The 26,656-nt window shown below is 41.4% G+C and overlaps 1 protein-coding gene across 3 annotated transcripts in view; it reads left to right on the top strand.

Annotated features, from left to right (window-relative positions):
• The window catches only part of SCFD1 (sec1 family domain containing 1), a 3,579,547-nt gene that overhangs the window by 2,974,650 nt on the left and 578,241 nt on the right, over positions 1 to 26,656 (top strand). For all 3 annotated transcript variants that reach the window (XM_044073814.1, XM_044073812.1, XM_044073811.1), the window contains exon 21: positions 1,640 to 1,692. In XM_044073814.1, the coding sequence (XP_043929749.1) occupies positions 1,640 to 1,692 (53 nt within the window). The remainder of the gene's footprint in view (positions 1 to 1,639; positions 1,693 to 26,656) is intronic.

Below are 26,656 nucleotides of genomic sequence, written 5' to 3'. Positions count from 1 at the left end.
AAAGTCTAGGATTCACTGTCAATCTCAAAAATTAATTTCTCACCCCCTTCCAAGATCACATTTTTCTCAGTTGCAAAATTTAGACCATTCCCATGTTGGCTTCTCTTCCTCTGCCCAAGGTTCTCTCATTGACAGCCTTCTTCCAGTCCCTTTTTCCTTTGTCTTCTGTCATGGCCAGGGAAGTCCTTTGAGTTCTGTGGTGTATAGATTCCACCATCACCATGCTTCCTCTAGCCTTGAATCCATATGAGAAAGCTTCAGTGGTACCTAAAATGGGGTGGCTACAACATTGCTGCCCCCTGGAATTCCTGCTTCCTCTCCTCCCTTATCTCAAAATTGAGCTCCAGGAGTAGATTCAACAAATTTCTCACAGATGCCTCAAACTTGGGATGTGAAGTCTCTTGTTTCCTCTGAAGGTTCAGGATCTCAGGACCCCTCACTAGAGGTCAGACCATATCCACATTAAAGAGATGAAGGCTCTTCCTGGCCTCCTGAAAATCTTCACAGGTCTTCAGGCTGGGGATCTAGCTGTCAATAATCAGGTAACTCTTCAGGCAGTTTGCATTCCTACATAGCACAACTTAGTGGTAGACCCTCTGAGCATGTTCAGAACGTAGGCTCAAGAATTGATGCTTCACAGAGATGTGTTTCTGGACATGGTCCATTGGTAGGGCCTGCCTTGTTTAGATCTTTTCACCTGTCCTCCAGTTTCAGCTCCCAAACATAAACTTCCTCTATTTTGTTCGAGTGTGCTAAGTCCTCTGGCTTGGCAAGTAGATGCCCTGTCTTTTCCCTGGAGGTGAATGTTTCTGTATGCTTTTCTTCCTCTTCCCCTGCTGCCAAGAGTTCTGCACAAGATCAGGCAAGATTCTCCCAAAAGTTTGTTGGTGACACCCTTTTGGCCCAGACAGCACTTGTTCCCCTTTCTTTTACATCTGGCCAGCGGCAATTACCAGAAGTTACCTCACCAGGTGGATTTTCTCACAGAAGACAAGGGATGTCTTAACTATCCTTACCTGTTCACTCTTCAATTGACTGTATGAGTGAAAGGGTTTTGATTCCTTTCAGCCACCTTTCTTTTCTGAGTATGTGCTTCTGGTTCTGTAGGAGGCCAAGAAATCCAATATCAGGAAACCATATTTGTCTAAGTGGAAAAGATTTTCTGTTTGGTGCCTCTCTTGCCATCAAGATCCCTTTTACAATGGGGGTCCCTTTCTTTCCTGTCTTACTGTGTTATCTGTGCAAGTGGCTCACGTACTATTTTAATAGCTTTTATTGTTCACAAAATATTTGCATTTGTTTATCTTAATGTATTTTTCAGAAAATGCTCTGCAATGCAAGATGTGTATAGGCTGTTAGAGGTATGACATTCCATACCACATACATGTTTAATGTAAGCAATAATTTTAAAAGCGAACTGAATGATCATGTATCAGTCATTCACCGAGGGAATGTTATTAATGTGTAGTGACTTTATGCACTTTATTTCTGTGATTTAAAATGCTGAGTTCCTTTATAGTTTCTGCTTGTCAGATAAATGTGTCACATTGTGTATACATCCAAATAAATGTATTGTATTGCTACATGATTGTTTTGGGTGAACAGTAATATCTATTGTTTTATTAATATTGTCATGCAGGAAACAGATGACTACAGATACTTCGATCCCAAGATGCTTCGAGGAAGTGAAAGGTAAGGTGGTTCTGAAAATACATGAGGTCACTTTTTATAAAATGGACAGTCCTTCACTTTTTATAGTTTTGACAGACATTCTGGACTGCGTCACTTGGAAACTGGGTAGCTATAAACTTAGTATATCTTGTGTTTTTCTAGCAACCGTTTCTTATCCACACAGGAGAAGTTGCAGTATGGCAATATGTGGTGTATGGCCAATAGGGTAGTACACAGTTTAGGGAAATGTGTTTTGGGAGTCCGTCCTTTTCATGTAGTTTTACTGATAGGTGTACAGCAGGGTAAGAGGTAAATCTGAAAGAAAAGTATTCATTTTTGTACATGCCACTGAGGCCTCTAATAGTTTATAAACCGTGGTATGTATGAAGAGGATCAGTAAGAAATGGAAAGTTTGACATGTACTCCATGCATATGACTACTAAGCTTCAGTATGAAGAAGCAAAGACTTCTGAATGGAACCCAGAAACCCAGAAGGTAGATATGAAGTGGTGATAGCAGTCTGATAATCCAGATTAAAGCCTTCCATGTTGTTATACTGCTGCTGGCTGTAGTGCCGTAGAGCACTCTGACAAGGTACATGCACTTCTGTGGAGATGCCACAATGCACAGGAAATTACACCACCATTTTACTGAGGACTGGAGGAAGAAATTCAGGAATTAATTCATATTTCACAGAAAGTATATTTGAGTTAGAGTTCAACCAGAAGAGGGTAGATAAAGTGATACAAAGTTGCTTGATAGACGTAATGAAGGGAGGCTAAACCATCTACCTCTGTATCCTAGAGAAACAAAAGAAAAAGTGAAATGTGGTAGAGAGCCTGGAAGTACTTCATTAGATAGCTGGGATTAGTTTTCATTTTATATATATATATATATATATATATGTATATTTATATATATATATATATATATATATATATATATATATATATATATATATATATATATTTATATATATATATATTTATACACACACACACACACACACACACTATATTTTAGTTCTGTTTTAAATGAGGGAGCCCAGCAGAACTGCAACATTGTAGTAAAGAAGACAAAGAAACATAACCATGTTGAAAGTGTTGAAGATGTTAGCAACAGCTTTTCTCTTGATATATTAGGGATCCTGCTAGACATTTGTGGGTTGTGCACATGAGGAATCTCATAAAATATAAGGTGATTGCAATGTAGCAGACTACTGAGATACCCACAGAGACCACTGGCCAAATTCAGAAAGGTTACCACAAAGTGTACACCTCATGGTAATTGTTTCTGATTCAGAGACAGCCTTATGTGGTGCTGCAACACAAAGATTTGCAGAATCACTGTGAGCTGTCTCTCTAGCCTGCTAAATGCTAATAAGGCATGTCACAGAAGAGGCATTTGCTATTTAGCCATGTGCTCTCCCTGTGAACTGTCTGCAGTAAGGCATTTGTGCAGCAAAGCGGCTGAGTAAATTAGCATGGCCACTCCTGGCAGCTTCTGCTAATGAACATAGCCAAAAGCTCATGTTCATTCATCTTGGCAGAGTTAAGGACCCAGGGAGTTTTGTGTGTGTGTGTGTGTGTGTGTGTGTGTGTGTGTGTGTGTGTGTGTGTGTGTGTATACGTGTGTGTACGTACCCAGGAAATCACAGTGCGGGGATTACAGAAGCGGGTAGGTTAGGTTTGTGTGTGTAGGGGGTGCAGTTATACCTACACACTTGTCTAGACTAATGAGCAAATCCTGCAAGGGGGGGGGACACTAGCCACCACTGAGGATTGATTTGTATCATACCTTAAGGCACTTACATGTAGGTCAGGGGAACAATAGCCACCAGTGATGACACTTAACATTGTTCATTATTAATAGCCCTTAAACACATGGGTGGGGGTTGGGGTGGCTCCACCCACCATGGACGACTATACATCTGCTGCCATAACAGCACAGAGACAGGGGGGTACACTAGACGCCAGGGATAATGTTTACATCTCATGCTTTAATGGCACTTAAACATTTTGTGTATTAGGGAAGGAAAACACCTTAACACTAAAACAAAATTTCAACCATGTACACTCCCACCTCCTTTAATGTGCCTGGTTCCCTCTCCCTCATAACTCATAAACTGTTGCAGGCATTGAATAATGCCCAGGATCATCATTATATGATAATGTACAAAATCTCACTGTGCTTTGCAAGAGTTCATGGTCTTCTTCCACCTGAACTGATTTTACTGTGGACATAATCATAGAATTTCTCATATCCATATACTGTTGCAAACAGTTCCATTTTTGTTTGAGCCTATCTGTTTTACGCACCTTAACGCACTTATAAATGCTGTTGAGTCATAGGTAACTTGTGTGTTCGTCTTTAAGATCACAGCTCCCTTTTCATTTCGACTAGCATCTTTTTGCAAAACAACCAGTTCACAGCATCGTATTTCAGTGCTGGTGCTTCTAAAACTATTTTTTTCAAAATCAAAGTGTTTATTTATTATACAGTACATAACTAACAGTTCAAAAGAACTTGTAGCAGAAATGTGAGGACTTCATGCTGGCTGCCCACTGAGCAAGTTGATTAAGAGCTTTCACAGTGTGTGAACTGAAAAATTGTTTAAAAAGCCAGTAAAAGTTATCAATATAAGCACAATTTTGCTAGTAGTTATATTGTCTATGTACCAGGCCAGCAGAAAAGTAATTTGGAGAAAGTAAGTGAAAATCTTCCAGAAAGGGAGAATAACAAGTTCTGGTTTGGAAGAATCACACAGATGTTCACCATAAAGCAATAAAAAAAAAGTTTTCTTTTCCCAGAACAGCTCACACGCTCCAATATGCTACCTCCATACGGCATATTACTTGTACCTCTCTCAACCACCGCCCACTTCACAGCATAAAACTCACAACTAACCTCACCCCAAACAGGCTATAAAAGTACATCTACCAACTCCCACAAAATCCAAATCACTCATTTGAAAGTATCACCCACTATCTTCAACACCATTTTCCTTGACCAAGTTAATCACTAATTACCCCCCACTTAAAAAAGTACCAAAAAACATCTCACTTAGGTATCAGAAACACATATCCAGTCTTATTCATACACTAATAAATATAACTAATAAACTTCTAATAATTTTTATATACATGAAACAAGCAAGTTGGTCACAAGTACCCGAAACTGCACTGATAAACCAAAAAAGGTACAAGCCAGATAGCCAGTCCCAGATGATTGTTTATTCCGCAAATCCACGAACCAACACTGATAAATCGCACTGCAAACCAAAGAACATTAACGTAGTATAAAATATCCTAACTTTTTCATTGTATCACTTCATCAGATGAATACCAGCCTTTCGGCTGAAGTCTCAGTGACTGCACCTTTGGCTAAATACATAGATTCTAAACTTAAATCACTTATTTTGGAAAACAAGACTATTTTAAAAGATTCCTGGGACTTTTTAAGACGTATTGACAGTTCATTGATCAACACAAAAAGTTTAAAAAATATTTTGGAAGGGGGTGCACATAAGTATTTATACAATGTATATGATAACAACAAGAAAGGGACACATAAGTGTGGTAGTTGTGGTTACTGTTGTAATATATTGAACCTTGAGACCCTTCATATAAAAAGTAGAAACAAATACATTAATACAAACGGGTTTGCAAACTGTAACACCTCAGGGGTGGTATATTTAGCCTTATGTGCCTTATGCGATTCATTTTATGTAGGCAAAACTGAGAGACGGTTAAAACAAAGAATTTATGAACACGGTTATGATATAAGGAAAAAGAACGACAATAATGCTTTATTTAAACATACTTTAACCTGTGAGAAAGCTAATTTTAAGTTCTTTGTTATTGAGGTAGTACCCATAGACCCTAGGGGTGGTCTTTGGGAGACCCGTTTAGAATATAGGGAATTGTACTGGCAGCTGGTTTTAGATGCCAGTCATCCCCCAGGCCTTAATGACATGGTATCTGTAAAGCCCGTTTTGAAACTAAGGGCTGCTACGTTATAAAATATACACTCATATACAATATTATTCATATGTTTAAACTATTACTTTGTATCTATAATATTTACATTATTCATTGTTTTTAAAAAATGTTTTAACATTACATTTGTTCATAATATGTTTTAAGGATTTAGTACTGAACAGTTATGGCTTTCACTTTTGTTATCCATATCACAACTCAGGGAAACTTTGGAAAAGTATATTCATGTTTTAAGAATGCTTTTTACTTTCACCAACAGATGGAGCTGTTTTATTGCATATACTTGATACACTTTCATTTACATATAATTCAATTCTTTATTATTTTATTGATTTTATTGATTTATAAAATCAGGTCCTGACAGTGAACATTCAGTTTTTAGAATAATATTCTCGTTTTTTTTAAATACGTACATATTATGGTATATTTTTCGCATTTAACAAAATATTTCAAACACGTCGCAATTTAAACAAGGTTTTAATTGTTTTTTATTTTCATTGGATGTCAACATTTTAAACTTCTATTTAAACAGTCAATTTTGATTGTGGTATTCATCTGATGAAGTGATACGACGAAAATGTTAGGATATTTTATACTACGTTAATGTTCTTTGGTTTGCAGTGCGATTTATCAGTGTTGGTTGTGGATTTGCGGAATAAACAATCATCTGGGACTGGCTATCTGGCTTGTACCTTTCTTTGGTTTCATTTTTATATACATCCCAACCCAGGTCCTAGCTACTCCCCTCCATCCCACCCTCAAGTACAGTATATACTTAACCTATGTTGCAAAGGATCTGACTTGCTACTTCTGAACTTAAATCTCAGAAGTCTTCTCAACAATGTTAATGAGCTCCATGCTTCCCTCTCTATATACTCCTCAGGTGTAGCCATTTTAACAGGGACTTGGCTGAAGCCACATATCTCAGATAATAAAATCACCACTCAGGTTATAACATACTAAGGGCAGATAGAAAGGTGAAAAGGGAAGAGGAGGTCTAGCCATATTATCTAAAAAATAACCTCATACTAAGCAACTAAAGCTCAAAATAACAACTCCAGGTGACACCGGGATACTATCAACCAAGCTACAAATTAACCCCAACAAGTATATAGCCAAAACAGCCATTTATATACCACCAGGCAAAAATGTTTCATCCATCGAGCAGGACTATTTCAAATAATATTAGCCATGAAACCATCTTCATGGGTGATTTTAATTCCTACTGGTCAAGTTATAACTGACAAACTCCCAGCAGTCATATCAGCATCTTTGGCTTTACACAAGTTATCCAAAGTCCTACCAGAATTGATAAAAACTCAAATAGACATTCTATTCTAGAGTGACCCCTGACAAACAAACCCTCCCAGTATTAAAATGATGGCTGTCTACCTGATAGTCTCAGTGACCACTTACCTACCTATCTGCTCAGACAAAATATCAACCCTACTAAATATATGGTCTTTCGTCAAATCCAAAACAAGAAAAAATGTAACCCTCAAGAACTGATGAACACCCTAAAAATGCAATTGGACTCCTCTCAAGTCCTTGCCCCCTAGATACTGCTGTAGAACATTTCAGTATTACTTTCCTTAAAATTCTTAATAGCCTGGCACCTCCCAGAACAATCCATGCACTTTCACAAATATTGAGACCTGGCTAACCAATAACCAGCTAATACTCAATGCTAAGAAAACTAAACTGTTTCTATTTCTGCCTAAATCACTCTTTCATAACACCTCAACCTTCACTATCACCTTGTTAGACAACACCACCATCAATGTTGAATCCCATACCAAACTACTAGGGGTCATAATTGATGATAAACTAAAGTTTAACCTTCATATAAATTACTGTGTCAAAAATACTAACCAAAAATCTAGGCTTACTATACCATAACAACAGATATCTCACACCAGAGGCAAGATGGTTACTCTCTCTTGCTCATCTCCTACCCTGTCTCTTCTGTGGTTCCCAAATCCTCACTAACCTACAGACAACACTACTGAATAAGATGGAAAATACATATCACAAAATAGCTAAATTCGTCCCCAGCACTCAGCCTAAATCCCATCATTACCTGGCCTTGAAAACACTGAAATGGCTTAAGTTCCCCAATCAACTTCTTTTCTCCCAACTTAATATTATCCACTATATCCTCTATAAATCCTCCTTCTGCCCTAACATTTCCAACATCTTAAATTACTACTTCCCAGTCAGAAAACTCAGAAGCACCAGCCAAATCCTCCTTGACATTTACAAACCTAAAATATCAATTGGTGAAACTCTCTACAACTATATTCCCTCTATCCACTGGAATAAGCTACCTTTAACAATTAGATGTATCACATAGTTCCACCCATTTAAAATCGCCCTAAAAGTCCATTTTACTAATACCTGGACTTGCTCCTGTGCACAACCACTGTGAACTTAATTACCTGACCCCCACTGCATACAGCCCCTTCTCAATTCATACTTAATTCTAGCCACAGAACTAACTCCTAATACCTTTTTTCACTAAATTTCTCCACTACTCATATTTACCTCCTTCCTTCTTTTCCCACTTAGCTTACTCCTGTTTCTCAGATTTCACTTTATTCTAACGACAACTACTCTTCTCTCATTTATAAATTAAACAAAAAATCTCTAATTTTCCCTCTTTTAGCCATAGCCATTTTTTTTCTCTCTTGACACTTAACCTTTTTCTATCACCTTCTCTCTCTGTCAACTTTCCCTCTGCTTCTGATTACTGATGAACATGCTGTTGCCTGTAAGAACTAAGATTTGATGTACAGTACTTTCTCTGCTCTTATCTTAAACTCTGAGGTAATTGTCATTACTTCCCCCTCTAAATGGGGAGTTCCTTATGTGTTGGAGATGTATTAATGACTTGAACATATTGTTTTATTGCCATTTTTTTAAATAACACCTTTTAAACTCTCATGCTACAAGTGGGAATCCAAGCATTATAATGCATGTTTATATTACCTCCTGTATACTGTACTGTTTGTAAACATTTTTATGGTGTATGTAATATTTTGTGGAGCTTTTCTCCCCGGGCCTCTGCTGAAAATGTGCACAAGCCCAGTCAGACATTCCCGGTCAACAAATGTCAAATAAAACCATAGAAAAACTAAAAAAAACTAAAACCTATCACTACAGCTGCTGATAACCTACCAACTGAATTTCTAAAAGTAGCAACTGAAGACATTTCCAATGCCGTATCAATACCGATTAATTGATCTATTGTTGAACAACATTTCCCATTAATCTGGAAAATCTGTCACATAATCCTTCTCCACAGAGATGGACAGTCCACTGAATTCACAAATTATAGACCCATCGCCATAGTATCCCCACTATCTAAACTCTTAGAAAGGTGTGTTCATTCTCAACTTCTTCATTACCTCACAACTAATAACCTACTAGCATACCTCTAAACTGTCCAGATTTTTGCCTCATATTTTTGGTCTGTTCCTCATAAAATCTTGGTTTTCCAGCAAATCACTGGCAAATCATTGAGGACTGAAGTAAAAAATGATAGATATTGGAGATTCAAACTTCATACCCTTCAGAACATCCATGTTAATGTAAAGCCAGTTATTCTATTAACTCTCTAAGTTTGTAAGAGCAGTATTTAAAAATTATCCCTATTTTTGGGCTTTTGTCCCCCCATGGCTTTGTTCATATCTCTTGCTGTAAGAGGTTGAGAGGTATGCCTACTATCCAAATCCCAACATGGTTTCAGACCCTACCATAGTTACCACCACCACACTTCTCAACTCTACCAATACCATAAACCAATACAGAAATGAAGGGAAAATTGTTTCATCAGTCTTTCTCGATATGTCCAAGGCCTTCGATGAAGTTTCCCATAGTAAGTTAATGACCGTGCTAACAACTTAGCCCTAACGCTCTCTCATGGTTCAAAAGTTAACTAACAGACCGACAGCAAGCAGTAAGGTGGCTACAAGATCTCTCCCCCCTACTCCCAGTCACACCTGGTGTCCCACAGGGTTCCATACCCAGCCCCCTTCTTTTCAGTATCTTTACTAATGACCTCAGTACTACCAGCCCACTAGCTTCCATGATCCAATACACTGATGATTTTACACTTACATGTGCAGCATCTGTCACCCAACAGCTTCAAGACATAACTTGAAAATCCTTTACTGAAATGGAATCCTGGCTGTCTAACTCGCAGCTCATACTCAGTCACAACAAAACCAAACTCATGATCTTTCAAACCACCAGAACTTTAGACCCCCCCATCATCTTACATCACTGCATTAGATAATACAAAAATTGTGCCCGAACAACAAACTAAATTACTAGATGTTCTAATTGACATTAAACTGAGATTTGATTTACATACAAAAATACACATAAAAAGATGGGAACTCTATACAGAAATAAAAAATTTCTAACAGACAGTTCTAGAGTAGCCATTGCAAGAACCAGCTCCTATCAACTCTCCTCTATGCCTCACGCATACCAACCTTAAAAAGACAGAACTAGACAAACTAGAAACACAGTTTAATAAAATAGCAAAATTTGACACAAACTCTTCACATAGGACACACCACTGCCCTCTCCTAAGAAAACTCTCCTGGCTAGAATTCCCACATCTCCTGACTTATAACTACTCAGTCAGCCTGATAAAATCCCTGCTGTCCTTAGCATAATCCAACCTTATTCCAACAAACATACACTTGGCTCAACAAATAAATCATTATTACAGGTCACCAAATCTACAAACACTGTGGCAGACTCTCTATAATCATGCCATGTAGCAAAAATCTGGAATATACTTCCTCACTCTATTAGAACCACTAGCAACTGAACTCAATTTAAAAAACAACTCAAACATTATTTATCAGACACATGGCTCTACTTATGCAATAGTCCAGGCGAACTTTGAACAGCAAACATCTCTTATTCAAAAATCTATCTCACAAACATGCTACTATCTCACACATACATCCACCTTCCTGTTCTACGCATATCTAGTATCTGTCTCGCCCTTAGAGATAAAAAAACATCTCGGTTACATTTCACCAACTGTTTATACCAAAGCCCCTCTCTTCATCAGCCTTGCCCTTTCATACCTCCTTCATCTTCCTCCATTTCTCCTTTTTCACTTCATCTTCACTCCCACTACTCTACTTTAACACAACTAAACACAAAGTGTGTGTAGGTAATTCCTGCTTTAGTAGTCTCTGATTTTTTTCTTCTGTCTAATGCACACCAAGTGTAACAATTGTTACCTCTGGATGAATCTTTAACTAATATTGAACAACTGTATTATCATATAAATCTCTGCCAAGTTCATCCAATTCTTAGTTACTATATAAATACTTGACATTTTGATGTTATATTGTCCTTATCTTGCCTTCATTCTTGCTTGGTGGGTTCAGAGCCACTCGGCCGTATCCTAAAGCTCGAGAGTTACCACTGGTTCGAGGCTAGACCCCATCCCAACATGCCTAGTGAGAGTTACCCAGATCTCGTTTGCTGCTTGAAGCTTTGGGATTGTCTGCCACTGGCTCAGGCTAAGTTGTGCTTTTTCTTGTTATTTTTTGTCAAGAATCCTAATATTTTCTTAATTGTAGTATTCCTTGTAGTTAGGGGTTGATAACTGTTTAGGTACTTCCTGTCTAGCTTCCTGTTTTTCACTATTTTTTGCTGTTTGTTGTTGAGGCCGTCATTTCCTTCTCTCAGGCCTACTAATCCACCACAAATCCGTTTTAGTTAGAGGATTCTCTTCTCCCTTTCTTTCCCCCCTTTCTCTTACTTTCCCTTTTTCAAGGGGAGCTCCCCGTTTAAGTTAAAGGCATCTCCCCAGTCAGAGGGGTTGTTGTTTAACTTAGAGACTCTCCTGCTTCCGTCCCTTGTTTCCCATCTGATTTAAAAAAAATGTATATATATATATATATATATATATATATATATATATATATAAATATAAATATACATACACCTAGTCCTTTTGGCTGTTTTTTCCTCTACTACTGTCATAAATAATCGTTGTGATAGTTACTGAATTTATCAGACATGTCCAAGGAGTCAACTAAAGAATCCAAACCTTCAGGATTCAAGAAATGTGATTCCTGCACTCAAAAGATGTCATTGACTGATGGCCATACTATCTGTGTATACTGCCTGGGAGCTGTTCACCTGCAGGACTTTTGTTCCATTTGTCATAGTGTAGTAGCTCTAGTGTCCTGCAGGAGTGGAAAAATAAGTTGATTCTGAGGGTTACTGAAAGTGCCCTTCGAGGCATCTATGGAAGGGGATCAGGCAGGCAAATCAGATAGGCCCTCCAAAAAAGCATTTTCTTCAGCTGCGAGCTCGGAACCATTGAAGGCTCATGACAAACAAACAAGTTCATTGGATCTGACAAGACACAATCTCCTTCGGTTCCTCCAGTGTCCTCTGAACTGACCAGGAGCCATAAAAGAAACCAGTCTCCCTCCTTGGAGCCAGTATTCTCTATACCTCAATGTCCTGTGCTCCAGTCTGTGACGGGCAGTCACCGTTTGTCCATCCATTCCTCTCGATCCTCCAGGAGCCTCTTGGATGATGATGTGGAGAGGGTGGCGAAGAGGTTACTTAAGACTCAGCCTTGGCAAAAATTTTATCGAGCCCAGCCCATATGGATGTGGAGCCGACTGTCCAACCTACTTAGTCGTCAATTCCTCCTTTGACTCATTTGAGTTCGGAGCCGGAGTACATGGAACCATCGGACCCAAAAACCACTGATCTCTCGGGTCTGACGTCTGCTCGATCTCTTCGATACCATCTTCTGTTGAGGGATCTGGGGGCTGAGACTCCCTCGTTGACTCTGGGGGGGAGCAGGATCAGACCCTTGTCAGTTCTTTCTCTCCCACTCTGGGCTTCAGAGCAGGTGAGTTCGGCTCCTACATCAGCCTCAGAGCCATCGCCCTTGGTGCGAGGGACATCTCCGGGCTCTTTGGAGCCAGAGAATCTCTTGGGCCAGGATCGTGGTGCCTTCAAGGTGATGAGGAGTGTGCTTTCCTCCCAGACCACTCCACCTCCTGGTTCAGCTGCTCTGTCCCCTTTGGGGCTGGTGTTTGCCTCCACACCACCCCTCCATCCAAGGCGTAGGGAACCAATGCCCCAGGATGCCCCTTCAGGCGACCCCCCCTTTCAAAACCTCCCCAGAGTACCCCTCTGAGGAGGTCCTCTGGAAGAGGACTTGTAAGAGGAAGCATATAGACTCCCCCGAGTCTCTCATTTTAGACAAAGATTTGGAGGACACAGAAGGGTCTACACGGTCCCCTTTGAAGGATGTCTCATTTTCAGACATCCTGGAAATCCTCAGGCAGAGGGTTGGCTGGAAATCCCTTTCCTCTTCTGAAGACGAATCAGTGTACCTGGAGGCTTTTGGATCCCCGACCCTCCACCTCTTGGGTGTCTCCTCCTTTCGACCAGCTACTGGGGGTGGTCAGTCGAAAGCCGTGGAGCTCCCCAGAATCTATGGAACCAGTTCCGAGGAGGCCCAATAAATTTATCACAGCGCCAGAGGACAAGCTTTTCCTGTCTAAGGGGGTTCCAGTTGATGCTATGGTGGTTGCGGCAGCCGCAAAGAAGGAATTAGCAGAAACAACTTCTTCCCTCCATCCGCTGAACAAAGAGTTCTGTACGATGGATAGATACGGGAAGTGTGTAGTTTTCACTAGTGGCCTTTAACCTTAGGTTACTGAATTATTTGTCCCATTTCACTCGTCTCCAGGGGGATCTCCTCAAAGAGCTGGGAGATGCTCTTCAGGATCCTACACCTGTGGGGGCTTCAGATAAGAATGCTTCCCAGCTTGTGACCTTGTCTTCTGTAGTCAACTCCTCCATGCGACTCATCTCTTATGCAGCCGGTGGAACAAGCAGGGCAGCAGGCACAGGAATTGCCTTATGAAGACATTCCTGGATTTGCCTTTGTGAGTTCGCGGAGCCCTTCAAGTCCTCCTTTACCAGCGCTCCATTTGATGGCTCATCATTGTTCGGGCCCAAGGTAAAAGAGACTCTTACCAGGTGTGAGCAAGATGGCAAATCTCTCTCTGCTGTGGGAGTACGTTTCTCTGCCCCTACTAGACCTTATCCCAAAGTTCAAAAAAGTGGAAAAAATGTAGTTCCGGAAATCCCAGGGAGCTTTGCTTGATGCACATGGTAATTTTTCCCCCAGGGGCAGAAGCGGAAGTAATAACAGGAGACACTGCCTTAGCAGCAGAGTGGGTCCGCAGAATCAGGGCGACAGAGATACGTTCTCTTGTAGGCCCTTCCAGCACTCCTGAAAGGAGGCCCGCCTGTCCACCTGTGGAGGCAGTCAGGGGCAGATTGTCACTGTACCCAGAAGCTTGGCAAAGTATCTCAAAAGACACATGTGTACAGTCGGTAATATCCAGGAGATACAGTATTCCTTTCTCCATGCCACCTCTTCCCAGAAAACAAAAATCCATCCCAGATGTGCCACCCAATCTACAGGATCAAGCAAACCTAGAAGTTCAAAGGTTGCTAGACAAACGAGTCATCCAAGAAGTCCCCACAGACCAAATCGGATCTGGAACTTACTCAAGGTTCTTTTTAGTTCTAAAGAAAACAGGGGACTGGAGACCCATGTTGGATCTCAACAGGCTGAACAAGTCTGTTAAAAAAATAAAGTTCTGGTTGGTGACACTGCAGTCCATTCTTCCCTTTCTGGGAAAGGACAGTTGGATGTGCTCCATCGATCTCCAGGATGCGTACCACCACATCAAGATGGACAGGCGATCCAGGAGATATCTACGCTTCCGACTGGGAGCCAGTCATTATCAGTTCAGAGCTCTGCCCGTTGGTCTCACTACACCCCCCAGAATGTTCGCCAAATGCATGGCAGGAGTTATGGCTCACCTGAGGCATCTAGGATTCCGGGTGTTTCCATATCTAGACGACTGGCTCCTTACCTCCACCACCGAGCATCGACTAATCATAGCAAGGTACACCACAATTCGTCTCTGCTCAGAGTTAGGTAGCACTATCAACTATGAAAAATCTGCCTTGTTGCCGTGTCAGCATATTACATTTATAGGGGCTGATCTAAATACAAAAGACATGATCACAAAATTGCCTCAGGAGAGAGTGTGAACCATACGACATCAGGTGTCAGTTTAGATCAGGCGAAAAAAGATTCAAGTGAGATTTGTCCTCAAAGTGCTAGGCTCAATAGCAGCAGCAATAGCACTAGTTCCCTTGGCACGCTTCCATATGAGGATATTGCAGTGGCTTCTTTTAATCAATGGTCCATGCAGAATCTTCCCATGTCACACAAGATCCACATTATGGAGACCTGTAAAAAGGATCTACAGTGGTGGCTTCAGTCTACGCAAGTAATGATAGGCAGGCCATTCATCCTTCCCCATCCAATAGCCACAGTGACCACGGATGCTTCCCAGATAGGATGGGGGGGGTATTATCTGGGACAGACTGTTCATGGAACTTGGCAACAACATGAATACCACTTGGACATCAACGTCCTGGAGATGAGAGTGGTACTTCTGGCATTGCAAGCACTTCAGGGCTCTCTAATGACGGGAACGATTCAATTCAAACAGACAACATGTCCGTAGTGAGGTACATCAACAAGCAAGGTGGAACCAGATCTTAACCCTAGTGCCAAAAGGGTTTAAGAGTATGGCAGTGGGCGGTGTCCTCTCAGCATTTTCTGATTACAATGCACATCCCGTGAAAATCCAACGTGGTAGCGGACAAGCTGAGCAGGGTAACTCTGATGCCACATGAGTGGTCACTGAAGCAGGAAATTGCAAATCAAATTTTTTGCAAGTGGGGCCAGCCTTGCTAAGCAAGGCAATTCTGATGCCACACGAGTGGTCACTGAAGCAGGAAATTGCGAATCAAATTTTTTGCAAGTGGGGCCAGCCTTGCTGCGACCTTTTTGCCGCATCCATGAATACAAAATGCAGCAGTTATTTTGCCCTTGTCACCCAACAGGGACAGTTACCCAGGGATGCACTTGTTCACGATTGGCCCCTGGACGACTTTACACCTTTCCCCCGTTCCCTCTAATACCCAAAGTTCTTCAGAAAGCAAAATCACTGGGTTGCAAGCTAATCCTCATTGCACCTTAGTGGCCTTGTCAGATTTGGTTCCCCTTCCTTTGGCCCCATCTCCAGGAGGAGCCTTGGATCCTAGACCCAGTTCCAGATCTTCTGATGCATCAGTCAGGAACACTTCACCCTTTTATTCCGACCCTCAAAATGACAGCTTGGTTTCTCCAATTCCCATCTTAGCCAGGCTCCCTGACATTTCCCCTGCAGTATGACACATTTTGATCTCTTCTCACAAATCTACAACTAGAAAGATTTATGCCAGCAAATGGAAGAGGTTCTCTTGTTGAGCAACCAAAAATCATATTGATCCCTTCACTGCACCCATTTCAGAAATCCTGGAATTCCTGACTGAGACTTTTAACCAAGGGGCAGCGGCAGCTACAATTCGAGTACAGCTAGCTGCTATTTCCAATTATCATGTTGGAGAAATGGGTTCAAATGTTATGTCCCACAGATTATGCAGAGCTTTCCTAAAAAGTACCATCCTCTTGAGATCTCCAGTAAGAGAACCACCTCCTCCTTGGGATCTAATCTTAGTCTTAGCTTCCTTGATTCTCCCTCCTTTCGAACCAGCTGCTACCTGTCCTCTGAAGTTCTTGACTTGGAAAACAATCTTCTTGAATGCCATTACCTCAGCTCGGAGTGTATCATAGTTACAAGCTCTCTCCATTCATCCTCCTTATTTCGTTTTTCGCAAATACAGAGTTTCTGTCAGAACTAATCTATCCTTCCTACCAAAAGTTTGCTCTGAGTCAAATTTAAATAAATCAATAGAACTCTCTGTTTTCTTCCCAAGTGATGGCAACAAGGCAGAATATAGACTCCACCAACTGGATGTGCACAGGCAGTTGCATTTTTACTTGCACAGGACAAAAGACTTCAGAAAATTCGATCAATTGTTTATATCTTTTTCAGTAAACAGAGAGGGTACTTCAGTCTCAAAAGTAACCTTATCGAAATGGCTTACAGACACCATCATGCATGTCTGTAGTTCACAAAGTAAGCAACTTCCAGGAAAAATTCATGGGCATTCCACTAGGGCATTATCTACCACTATGGCATTTCAGGCTAGACTGCGTTTGGACACAATTTGTGTGACAGCTACTTGGGTTAATCCTCATACCTTTATCACTCATTACAAGGTAAATGTGGCCTCCCGGAACAGGGCATCCTTTGGTTCACTGGTTCTGAAGAGGTTATTCCCTTGAGCCACCTGAGAAAGAAGGTGCTGGGGATGCTGTCCCACCAAAGAAGAATGAAGGCGAGATAAGGACAACATAAAGAAGTTATATACTCACCATAACGTTCTATGCTTGTTGTCCATGATCTCACCTTCTTTCTTGCATCTCTCCCACCTTCCCCACTTCCTGGAGGATTGAGAGGAATTATTTGGTTTTGGCTATATGTGCTATGATTCCCTTCCTCACTTATGAATTGGATAGGCTTAGAATCTACTCGCGTTGTCTACTGGTACTGATTAGTATATTTTATATATATATATATGTGTGTGTGTGTGTGTGTATATACTTAGTCTAGTGTTATGGGTTATCACAAACGAGATCTGGGTAACATTCACTAGGCATGTTGGGATGGGGTCTAGCGTTCAGCCAGTGGCACCTCTTGAGCTTTAGGATATGGCCGAGTCAGAGCCAAGTATCGGCTCTGAACCCACCAAGCAAGAAAGAAGGCGAGAGCATGGACAACAAACATGGAACGTTATGGTGAGTACATAACTCTTTTTATTCATGTTATGGCTTTTATCATTGTTTAAAAAAAATCTCACTATGTCTGTGTTTTTACTATGTTGGAACTTTTCTCCCTGGGCCTCTGCTGAAAATTGGCTCTGCCTGGTCAGACTTTCCTGGTAAACAACTGTAAAATAACTAACTAACTAAATAAAAGCAGTTAAAGTTTTAGCTTTACTACAGGAAATGGCTTCCATTAATTAAAGGAAAAATAAATCAACATACACTGCATTTAAATAAGTGAGACATTGGAGAATTATATGAAGTCAGTTGGCAAAAGGCTTGGACAAATAGAAGAAACTTTAATTAGCTATTCAGATGAGCAGTAAAACTGAAAAAATTATAGGCTGAAATGAAGAAAAGGCTGGCTGAACTGAGGCTTCACAAGAAGAGCAGAGCTATTTCAAAGAACAGAAGATAGAACATGCAGAGAAAAGATTTCTTGCTGTACCAGAAAGTTATAAAGCATTAGTTTTATGAAAGTTCATGTAAGCAGCCGTTTTTTAATAGGGATAATGATTTTAGGTATGAGAATACCACTAGCAATACTGAAACCAAAAATAGGTTAGTAATTCCTTTCACCAATAGAAACACACATATAAAACAAATTTTGGAGGACAATTGGAGATTATTGAAAGCCGATGACAAAATTAGGAACTTAGTGAGCGAGAAGCCGAGTATAGGTTATAGAAACATGAAATCATTGAATAGGCTTCTATGCTATGAACAAATGCATAGGGGCCCTACTTTGACATCGAAGGAAGGCACTTTTCCCTGCAATGCATGCAATCAATGTAAATACATAGCGGAAGAAGCAACTTTCATACACCCTTACACAGGGCATACGTATAGATTTAAAGGCTTTGCCAATTGCAAAACCACAGATGTGGTCTATTTGGCACAATGTCAGTTATGCAAAACGTTCTATGTTGGAAAAACCAACAGAATGTTACGAGAACGCATAAGAGAGCACATCTATGTCATAAACAAGGAAAATACCACCAATGCACTGGCACGACATGTAATAGAAAATGGTCTAACGCATTGTTTTAGATTTAGGGTGTTAGAAAAAGTGAATAGGACAAGTAGGTTGGGGAACCCCAAAAATAGAACAGAGGAAGTAGAAAACAAGTGGATCCTTAGGCTGCAAGCTCACAAACATGGTTTAAATGAGAAGATCTCACTAAAACCATTCTTAGCAGCCAGACCACTTAAACACTGAAGCTTTGTATATAGATACAATGTTTTCTAAAAAAACATTGATTCTTTATATGCTTTTTTTAGTGAGACATTTTAAAAATGGCATATGTATTTTTTACTAGACATCATAGTTTTTTCTATTAGACATTTTATTTTTATATATTTTTAACAAGCTAATTTATATAAATTTTATAAACTTGGTGAATGACAGATAAGTTCAATGGAGTTTTCAGAAGACTTCAAAAGATGAAATACACTTGTTGAAACAACATTTTCATTATGTTATGCATATAATATTGTACTGAGTGACTAACTTTTAAAGCACCATTGAATTCCTTAGGCACAGGCACTTTAAATATGATTAGTCAACTGCTTGACATGAGATTATGTTGTGCAAAGAAGCTGCATTTAAAGAGTGGCTTATATGTGTTTTATGAATAATGCTGAAACAACATTTTTACAAAGTTATTTCAACTGCACTTTGTTATGCACATAATGCTGGGTCAAGTGATCAACTTTTAAAGTACTACTGAATTCTTTAGGCACAGGCACTTTAAACATGAATAGGTAATTGCTTGTTATGTGATTAAGCTGTGCAAAGAAGCTGTATTTAAAGAGTGGCTTTTCACTGAATGTTATTGAAGTCTGAAGAAGCATCATAGGATGTGAAAGCGCTTACTATTTTATTCTGTTCCTGTCAATAAAAAGTGGAATACATCGTTGGCTGTTGTCGTTTTGGATTTGTTTGCTGACAATTTTTGGATTTCTACATAGCTGTTGGTGCATCCTTGGTTTTTCTCCTCTTGTATACAGCTTTTTTATCCAAGGTTGCTTTGCTCAGTGGTGAGTTTCTTTTACTGATTGTAGATGATGTGTTTTCGGAGTGTAGTCTGACCCCTGACTCCTTACCCCCAGCTCCTGTTAAGCCTGACAGATATTACAGGGTTCCTGACTCACACAAATTTCTTTTTAAAAACCCTGCTGCTGACCCAGAAACTGTTTCACAGGATCCAAAGGGAGTTAAGGCTTCCACTGCAAAAAACCCAACCCCCTCTGACAGAGATTCAAGGGCACTGGATAGATGGGGAAAAAAGGTTTACACATTTGCAACTTTGGCTATAAGGGCCTTAAACTGTCAATTTCATATGCTTAAGTATCAGCAACATCTCAAGGGATTGCTTAGGTTCATAGGTTCATAGGTTAGTACTAGGCTAACTGCCCTTGCGAGCCATTTTAAGCCTAGCCAATTATCACCTGTGAGATTCAAACCCTGTACCTTGTGTTTGCAAGTCAAACACCTTAACCATTAGGCCACCCTCCCAACTCTGAATGTTATTGCTTAAACAGAAAATGTTAAATTCTGAATGTGCAGAAAACAAGGAAATGCAGGATTTATTGTATGCAGCAGAACAAGTTGGAAAACATACTTTGCAATGTGGTTTTGATTCTTTGGAGGCCTCCTGCAGGGTCGCAGTTCATAGGTTCATAGGTTCATACTAGGCTATCTGCCCGAGGACATTTACAAGCCTAGCCCATCGTTTTGTGGCTTATGCCACCCCTTTAGTATGGGGAACTATACCCATTATTTTGCTGTGCCTCTGTCGAGCAGTGACACTGAGGTAATCCCTGGGGTATATCTGCGATCTCCCATCCATTGGTCAAGATTTCTCTTGAACAAGGCCAGCGAGGTGCTCTGCCTCACATGTACTGGGATTTTGTTCCACAGCATAGGGAGTCTTTGGGTGATGAATCTATCCCTCCAGCACATCCTATTAATAGCCATGTCAAGGTTTAAGTCTCCCGCCCTTGTGGCTCTGATGGATCTAGATTTTTTGAGGTGAAGCATATTCATCAAATCTGGGTTTGACATGGCCTTGTATGTTAGGCAAAGGTCACCTCTGAGCAAGCGGTAAGCGACTGAATAGAGCTGGAGTTCTTTCAGTCGGGCAGCATAGAACAGGTTTTTGAGACCCTTTATCCTTTTGGTGAGGAACTTTTGTGGCCTCTCCAGCTGCTGCAAGTGTCGGGTCAGATACATTCCGAATGGGGCATTGTACTCAATCATTGGTCTGATGAGTGATGAGTAAAGGGAGACTATGACCTCCCTTGATCTAGATGAGAATCCCTTCATGATAAGGTGGGCAATGTAGAAGGTCTTCCTAACTACTTTAGCTACATGGGTGTCGAATGACAGACTACTATCAACCTGGGTCCCCAGGTCCCTGATAACTTCTTCTGTGCTCAGTGGATTGCCACCTATTTGGTAGCTAGGGTAACCTTGTTTTTCCCGAAGGGTATGACTATGCATTTTTGGCATTTAACTTTAGGCCGTGGCTCTGGCACCAGTTATCCGCTTCTGTGAGACCCTTCTGAAGGATATCTGTGTCAGATGTGTTTTCTACTATGGCCCAGTTTGCAGTCATCTGCAAACTTTGTCAGCCATAACCCTCCTGTGTTTGCTTGTACTTGGAAAAGTAGATGCCAAACAAGAGTGGGCCCAGGACTGAGCCCTGTGGGACACCACTTGTGACAGGCTTTGAGTCTGACATGGCGCCAGCAACTCTGACCCTGTGGGTTCTGTCACTCAGCCAGTTTGCAACCCATCTTGTGATGTATGGGTTGACATTTAAGCTGATGAGTTTTTCAATGATACCTGAGTGGGGTATTGTATCGAAGGCCTTAGCCAGATCGAGGTAGGCTGTATGGACTGCCTTTCCTCATCAATGGCTTTGGTGACTGTTTCAAAAAGTCAACCAAGTTTAAAAGGCATGATCTGCCTTTGACAAAGCCAAACTGGGTTGGATCCAAAGTCTGCAAATTCCTATGTCTTTATTTATGAGGTCCATTATGATCCTCTCCATGGCTTTGCAGATAAGGCTTGTCAAGCTAATGGGCGGTAATTTCCAGGGTCGGTGGAGGCACCGCCTTTGTGAAGTGGTACCACAGTTGCAGTGCGCCACTCCTGGGTGCGTATCCAGAGGTAAGACTTTGATTAAACAGCTGTCCTAGCTGTGGGTTTAATTCCTCATTGAGTTCATGGAGCACACAGCCGGGGACACCATCAGGTCCCATGGATGCTGTGTTTTTGCTTTGGAGAGAGCAGTTCTCACTTGGGCTGGAGATGTTTGGGGGCTGCAATCGTTTGGTATAGATATCTCTCCTTTTGGGGAGGGGAGAAGTTTGCACTGAACCTGTCAGCCAGTATGTTGGCAATGTCTGTAGGATCAGTAATCTTCACATCATTTTGAACTAGCTCTGAGCATATCTGGGAGTTTCCTCCCAGGTTTCTAACATAGCTAAAGAAGGCCTTATGATTGTCTTTTGAGTCTTTAGCTATTTTTCTCTCGAAATTTGCTTTGGATGATTTTATGAGAGCTCTTAGTTTTTACTTATAGTGATCAAGGGTGTCTTACCTTTTAAGGATTTTGCTCTATCTTGTAGTAGCTTCCTCCTTTTGTTGTAGAGTTTGTTTATGGATGGGGTCCACCAGACTGGACGCTTGCCTTTGGTACAAAAAGTCTTTGTTTTGCTTGGGATTGCCTTATCCATGCAGTCCTGCAGGTGCTGGTAGAAGGCATTTGTAAGTGATTCAGCTGCTTGAGTACTGTTTTCCGCTGGCTCGGGGCCTTAAAGGAGACCACACTAGTCTTTAGAAGTGTGAAGTCGGCTTTTGAGAAGTTCTTTACTGTGGTCTTTTTATTTCAGGTGGGGTGGGATGAGGACCTCCAGTGAGATTAGTTTGTGGTCTGATCTCACCAGTGAGGGGTACACCTCCGGTGTTGAACATTGTGCTCCCATGTTCGTGATGATGAGATCAAGTATGTTATCTCCTCTTGTGGGGATGGTGACTAGTTGTTCCATGGCATTTGAGTTTATGAATTCCAGGAACTTTTGGGCTAGGGTGTTTGGGCTTGAGTAGTGTTCCCAGTCTATATTAGGGTAATTGAAGTCACTTAGTATGATGGTGTTTGGTGATACATTTATCCCCTCTAGTGTTTTCAGGAAGGCCATGTGAGGTTCCTGAGTTTGTGAGGGTGGCCTGTAACATGCTACAATTTGCAGCGCAGTCTTGCCTATGGTTAATTGCACCTGGATGGTCTCCGATACATCGTGCGTTGCCACCAGTCTTGAGGTGTGGGTGTCCTTGATGAATATGGATACCCTCCTTTCTTGGTATTGTCCGGATTTTGGGGCCGGAACGCATGATATGAGGTAAAACCTGATAGCGCTGGGGTGCTCTCAGGAGCCTTGAACCAGGTTTCTGTCACAGCACAGACATCGATGTTCTCCATACTGAGAAGGGCCTCGAGTGCGTGCATTTTGAGATTTAGACTTCTGGCATTGAGCAGCATTACCCTTAGTTTTTTCCTTTTTGTGTTCTAGGGTGGTAGGTTTAGAATTTGAGCCTTGCCTAAAAAGGCACTATGGGGTGGCAAGAGCCTTTGCCAATATCCGAATCCCAGGGTGACAGGTGCAAGCCGTCCCTTGCGAAGCAGCGTGGCTTGTCCAGCATGTCATCCCAGGCAGACAGACACTGGATCCCCTTTGAATGACACCAGTGTTTAAGCCAATTGTTAAAGCTGATCATCTTATCTCTGTATTGTGGCATCATTCTTGGTGAAGGTAGGATACTGCTCAAGGTCAGGGTCATACCTGCCTGGGCTACATAATCAGAGAGCTCCTCAATGTCTCTTTTCATGTAGTCCAAGGAGGTGCGTCTCAGGTCGTTTACACCAGCGTGGACAATGACTGAGTCATATTTGTACCTGCTGTTGAGAGACCTGAGTGCTTGCGTTATGTGGCGGATTCTAGTGCCCGACAGGCAGCTTACTGTGACCTTCTCCTTACTCAGTCTGGTGAGCGGGACATCAGTGTGTCTGACTATGGAGTCACCAATGACTAGTGTGTCTGGCATTGTGTTTGGCCTTAAGGGCTGTGACTGTTTGACACTCTGACTGTGAGGTCTATGTGTTGCAGGTGTTGTGTTCTGAGGTGGTGGTTGTTTGGGTGTCTGCTTTGGTGGCCTCTGCTGTTTTGGTAGATTTTTGATCAGAGCCTCCAGTATGTCTTTGTGTGTTTATGTGTATGATTTGAGGTTGTAATGGTACTATGTGAGACTGGGTCTATAGTGTGTGTGGTAACCTTCTCCTCCTGACTGGTCATGCCAGTCCTATGTTGAGAGAGCTCAGCCTCCAGTTTGGCCGTATAGTTGCATCTCTCGCATGTATTTGTGTTTTGTGGGAGGAGGAGAGGGTTGTCTGTGTACATGAGGCAATTGTAACATTGCCTCAATATTCCCAGGTTCACCAGCTGAGCAGGAGAGGACACTAGCAACTGATCCCTCGACATGCTAGAAGGAATAGACAAAAAACTTTAAAAAGATTCCGGGGACGTGGGTGGCCGAGATGTGGGGGGTTGCCTTTTGGGGTACTATCTATGACAAGAGTGCCGTATCAAGGTAATAAGTACTGTAGGAGCAAGTGCTACGTTTAAAAGATAGAGAATAGTCTACTTGGAGTCAAGTAGAGATGATCTTTTTAATTATAGGATACGCTGATTAGATCAGTAGTATAGTTCGAGGAAGGTAGTTTTAAGGGAAAATTTGAAGAGTGGACTTTAGGTAGCCCGAATAGTTTAAACCTGCTTAACCGGCGCTGCCCTAGTGTGCAACGGTAGCAACTCCGCGCTAAATCGGGCTAAATCGCGCTAAAGCGTGCTTTATAGCAGGCGGCTGGAAAAGACCGGAAATGACCCAAAATGACCAATAAACTACAAGTTACTGCCTTAAACCACTCCTCTGAGGACAAATGAAGGAGTTATGGAAATGACCCCTAGTGGCCAATAAAACTACAGTTTCAAGTCAGTAACCACCTCCACGGGGGGCAGGGAAGCTGCTCAATGTTAGTCACTGCCACTGATGAACACAGAGCCCCTCCCTCAGCCCAAGCAAAAATGGCCTCACAGAAACTTTCAAACAGTTCAGGAACAGCAAGCCTGTAACTGAACTTTTTTAACTCTCAGAAAAGTGGGAAAAAAGCAAGATTTTTTTTTTTGTTTTTGTTTTTTACAGAGATAGCAGAGGTTCACAAGTAATGTCAAGTTTTAACAGTGCAGTAAATGACCCCACACAAGAGTGCTAGGTCAAGGACAGAAAATATGCAAGTTTTAAGAAAAAAACGATTTAAAATTAAGTGCAAACAGGAAATTCAGCAAACAGCTTTTGGTTGTGCTCTAAATACAGCTACTAATACAGAAATCAAGTTTAACAAGCCAGAAAATGCTCAAGCTAGGCAGCTATGCAGAAAAACTTAGCAAATAAACAGAGAAAAAATACTTAAAATCTCAAAAGTGGCTCCCTTCTTCTCTCAGCGTTTTTTCCTCTTGGAGGGTGCTTCACCAACAGCCAACAAGCCTGAAAAGACGCTCAAACCACGAGGCAACTAGGTTTTAAGAGAGGAAGATGAAGGAGTTATGGAGATGACCCCTAGTGGCCAATAAAACTACAGTTTCAAGTCAGTAACCACCTCCATGGGGGGCAGGGAAGCTGCTCAATGTTAGTCACTGCCACTGATGAACACAGAGCCCCTCCTTCAGCCCAAGCAAAAATGGCCTCACAGAAACTTTCAAACAGTTCAGGAACAGCAAGCCTGTAACTGAACTTTTTTAGCTCTCAGAAAAGTGGGAAAAAAGCAAGATTTTTTTTTGTTTTTTACAGAGATAGCAGAGGTTCACAAGTAATATCAAGTTATAACAGTGCAGTAAATGACCCCACACAAGAGTGCTAGGTCAAGGACAGAAAATATGCAAGTTTTAAGAGTTACGGGTTCTGTAATTAGGAGGCATGCTTGGTTAAAGGAACAAAATCTGCCTGATCATGTTAAAGTTAAATTAGATGCACCTTTACAGCATGATACTTTGTTTGGTGTTAAGGCAGAAGAGGTGTTAAAGAAAATGGAGGACAAAGCTAAATCTATGCAAACTAGCAAAGATTTTTTACAAGTACAGCCACCTAGGTTTAGTAGACACTGGCCTACAAAAAATTGGTCCTTTTCTGTGTCAGACAAACCTCAAAGGGGCAGATCCAGACGCCCTAGGGGCAGATCCCAGGTGCAAGGTTCTTGTAGGCCCAAGCAATGGGGTACTTCTACCTCCAAAGCTGGAGAAGATAGATCACAAACGTACAGAAAACAGTCCCAATGACTTCCCCCTGCCTGCACCAAGCACTTATCTTCTGGCAGCACCCTTAGGGGGAAAATTAACACTTTTTGCTCAAAACTGGCACATCATAACCCAGGACAAGTGGGTTCTAAACATAGTGTCACAAGGCTACAAGTTCCATTTCCATACTCTGCCAAAGGCAAACGGCTGGCCAGATCTGCCAAAAAATCAATGGGCAGAGGCACAAAAACAAGTCTCATCCCTCATGGACATAGGGGCCATTCAACAAGTAACCAGAGCAAGAGCAGGGACAAAGATTTTACTCAAGACTGTTCTTGGTACCCAGAAAGGCCAAGGCCTGGTGGCCGATACTGGACCTATCTATTCTGAACACTTTCCTGGATATTCCAAAATTCAAAATGTTGACTTTGCAGCAGCTTCTGCCCATGCTGGACAAGAATGCTTGGCTTGTGACTTTAGACCTAAAAGAGGCATACCTGCATGTTCCTATCAGACAATCATGCAGAAGATACCTAAGATTCAAGGCTGGTTCAATGCATTACCAATTCTCTGCACTGCCCTTTGGCTCATCTACTGCACCCAGGGTCTTTACAAAGTGCCTGGCACCAGTAATTGCATTCTGCAGACAACGAGGAATACAAATATATCCTTACTTGGACGACTGTCTCATTCAAGCAGAGAACAAGGACATTCTTCTTCAACATCTGGCATTTGTGAAAAGACTTCTAACATGCCTAGGGTA

This window comes from Protopterus annectens, chromosome 6.part0, assembly GCF_019279795.1.
Source record: "Protopterus annectens isolate FY-2018-M chromosome 6.part0, PAN1.0, whole genome shotgun sequence".
Lineage (NCBI taxonomy): Eukaryota > Metazoa > Chordata > Ceratodontiformes > Protopteridae > Protopterus > Protopterus annectens.
The sequence above is the reverse complement of the archived record's forward strand: the minus strand, read 5'-3'. Positions and strand labels throughout refer to the sequence as shown.